The 2,797-nt window shown below is 52.7% G+C and overlaps 1 protein-coding gene across 1 annotated transcript in view; it reads left to right on the top strand.

Moving 5' to 3' along the window:
• Smo (smoothened, frizzled class receptor) overlaps positions 1–2,446 on the top strand; it is a 17,520-nt gene extending 15,074 nt beyond the window's left edge. The window contains 2 exon segments of the mRNA XM_015493841.2: positions 429–608; positions 940–2,446. Coding sequence (XP_015349327.1) covers positions 429–608; positions 940–1,373 — 614 coding nt within the window. The 3' untranslated portion in view covers positions 1,374–2,446.
• Positions 2,447–2,797: the final 351 nt, after the last annotated feature.

Here is a 2,797-nt window from a genome sequence, read left to right as displayed (position 1 = left end):
TTATTTTTTTGGTACTGGGGATTGAAATCAGGGGCACTCCACCACTGAGCCACATCCCCAGCCCTGTTTTGTATTTTATTTAGAGACAGGGTCTCACTGAGTTGCTTAGCACCTCACTTTTGCTGAGACTGGCTTTGAACTCGTGATCCTCCTGCCTCAGCCTCCTGAGCCACCCAGGATTACAGGCGTGCGCCACCACACAGGGCTCTCTCCCCATTCTCTTCCTTTTCCATTTGCTCTCTGGGCCAGAGTAAGCCAGGGTTCTAAGACTAGATTTCTGACTGTTGTTTAAGCCCTTTGGGGACTTGAAGCTGCTCCCCTCAGATTCTGAATGCATAGATCTCTGTGGTTATAGACCTTTCTCTGACAACTGGAGGGGGAGGGACTAACTCAGGGGAATGGTGCTAGATAAGGAAGGCGCCACTGAGAGGGACTGGGAAGTCACTATTCCATCTTTCTTTCCATCTCCAAAGCGGGTTTGGCCTTTGACCTCAATGAACCCTCAGCTGATGTCTCCTCTGCCTGGGCCCAGCATGTCACCAAGATGGTGGCTAGGAGAGGAGCCATACTGCCCCAGGACGTGTCTGTCACTCCTGTGGCGACTCCAGGTATGAGAGTTTAGGCTTCTGTAGGGAGGTGGTGGGCATAGATGCTGGGACTGGAATACCAGGCACTACCAGAGGGGGAGGAGGAAGGAAAGGTCCCAGAGGATCTGAAGTCAAGGCACTGGAAGTCCAGAGCTCAAGAATAGGGGTGCTGGGAGCTAGGGGTATAGGTAGAACACTCAATGATAAAGTGCTTGCCTAGCATGTGCAAAGCCCTTGTTCAATCCCCAGCACCACACACACACACACATGCGCACAGAGAATAGGGATGCTGGGGAGGGAAGGGTGTTGAGGACAAAGCCAGGGCCCCAGGCAGTGTTCTCTCTCCTGACAGTACCCCCAGAAGAACAAGCCAACCTGTGGCTAGTTGAGGCAGAGATCTCTCCAGAGCTGGAGAAGCGCCTGGGCCGGAAGAAGAAGCGAAGGAAGAGGAAGAAGGAGGTGTGCCCCCTGGCACCAGCCCCTGAGCTTCATCATCCTGCCCCTGCCCCTGCCACCAGTGCTGTTCCTCGGCTGCCTCAGCTCCCCCGACAAAAATGCCTGGTGGCTTCAGGAGCCTGGGGATCTGGGGAATCCTGCCAACAGGGAGCCTGGACCTTGGTCTCCAACCCCTTCTGCCCAGAGCCCAGTGTCCGTCAGGATACATTTCTCCCCAGTGTTCCAGCCCCCACGGCCTGGGCTCAGGGCTGCCGCCAGGGTCTGGGGCCCATTCACTCTCGCACAAACCTGATGGAGGCAGAGCTCATGGATGCAGACTCGGATTTCTGAGCCTGCAGAGCAGGGACAGGAAAAAGGAACAAATACTGTTCCAAGGCTCTTCTTCCTCTCTGAGAGCGCTTCCCTGGATCTCATCTTCCAGAGAAACTATGGGCCAAGTGCCCTCCCAGGAGAGTTCTGTGTGTTTGGCTTAAAGCAGCAGGACTGTGGGAAAGAGCCAGACTTCTCCATGGGTAGGTCTCACCCCAAGGGCAGGGCCCTGGAGCTCAGGGTCTTTATTTCTGTCCCACCAGCTGGAGTCTGGCAGCAATAGTCTCCAGCAGAGCTTGTGGTAGGGCAATAATGGCAGAGGCAGGGGTGACAGTTCTCAGAGTAGATTGTGGTGGCTAGGGAGGCAGCCATGTCCTGTCTTCCAGATGGGGGCTGGCTGCCCTTTTCTGTGCCAACAGGTGCCCTTTCCTGGCACTCTCAGACCAAAAGTGTTTATTGTGTCATTTGTCCTTTGCCTAAGTGGGAACAGGGCTCCCTTCTTCATTTAAGGTGGTCGTGAGGCCAGAAGTGCTTACTGCCACACGGGCCTCTCTAAACAGGTAGCCCTACCCCAAACCCACTTTCTCTTCTGCATCCTCCTTTCCCCATCTCATCTCATTTCTACCAGGCCAGACTCTTCCGGCTTCCTATTTGTTGATTAGGACCCAGAACTGCAAGCACGTGTGAACACACACACACACACACACACACACACACACACACACACATTGAGCTCTATCTCTTGGTGAGAGATTGATCCAGCTGTAGAGCCTTGGCCTGGTAAGGAGTGACTTGGAGCCTCTGGGCCCCTGAGAGACATGTTATGTCTTCTTCATGACCATCCAGTGGGGATGGATCCTTTGACTTGAGGGGCTATCCTGGGAAGCTGCCTTCAGCCAGGCAGGAAAGCTTCTTTCAATTTCCACAACTGGTGGGGTAGGAGATTCCCACCTTTCATAACCTCCAACCATGTCCCCAACACCCCATATTCAAGACCCAGTAGCTGGAAACCTTAGAAGTTGGCTGGGTTTTAGGTTGGGGGATAGAGATGGGAAGAAGAAATATGAAAAATAAATAAAATGTTTTTGTATAAACTCCAGTGTGTTTATTTTCCTTAGCCCTAGTTTTGTCCTATTTACCCAGTCCTGATCACTTGTCTTCCACGTTCCTCCTAAGGCTCTTCTGAAAGGCCAAGAGCTTGGGGCTGATGAGATCAAGACTGACAGCCAGAGGTTGAGCTATGTCAGCTTAATGTGTTCTCCCTGGCTAATTGATTCTCTATGAACAAAAGCTCCTTGATGTCCACAGCTAGTTCATTGAGTGCTAAGCATAAGATAACCGAGCACAAGCATGCCGCTCAGCCCTGGAATGAAGATAGGAAGCAAGCATCCCCTGGGGTCTACCTCAGAACCTCATGCCATCTGCCAGGGGATGTCAGTTTTGCC

This window comes from Marmota marmota, unplaced genomic scaffold, assembly GCF_001458135.2.
Source record: "Marmota marmota marmota unplaced genomic scaffold, marMar, whole genome shotgun sequence".
NCBI classification, from domain to species: Eukaryota; Metazoa; Chordata; class Mammalia; order Rodentia; family Sciuridae; genus Marmota; species Marmota marmota.
The sequence above is the reverse complement of the archived record's forward strand: the minus strand, read 5'-3'. Positions and strand labels throughout refer to the sequence as shown.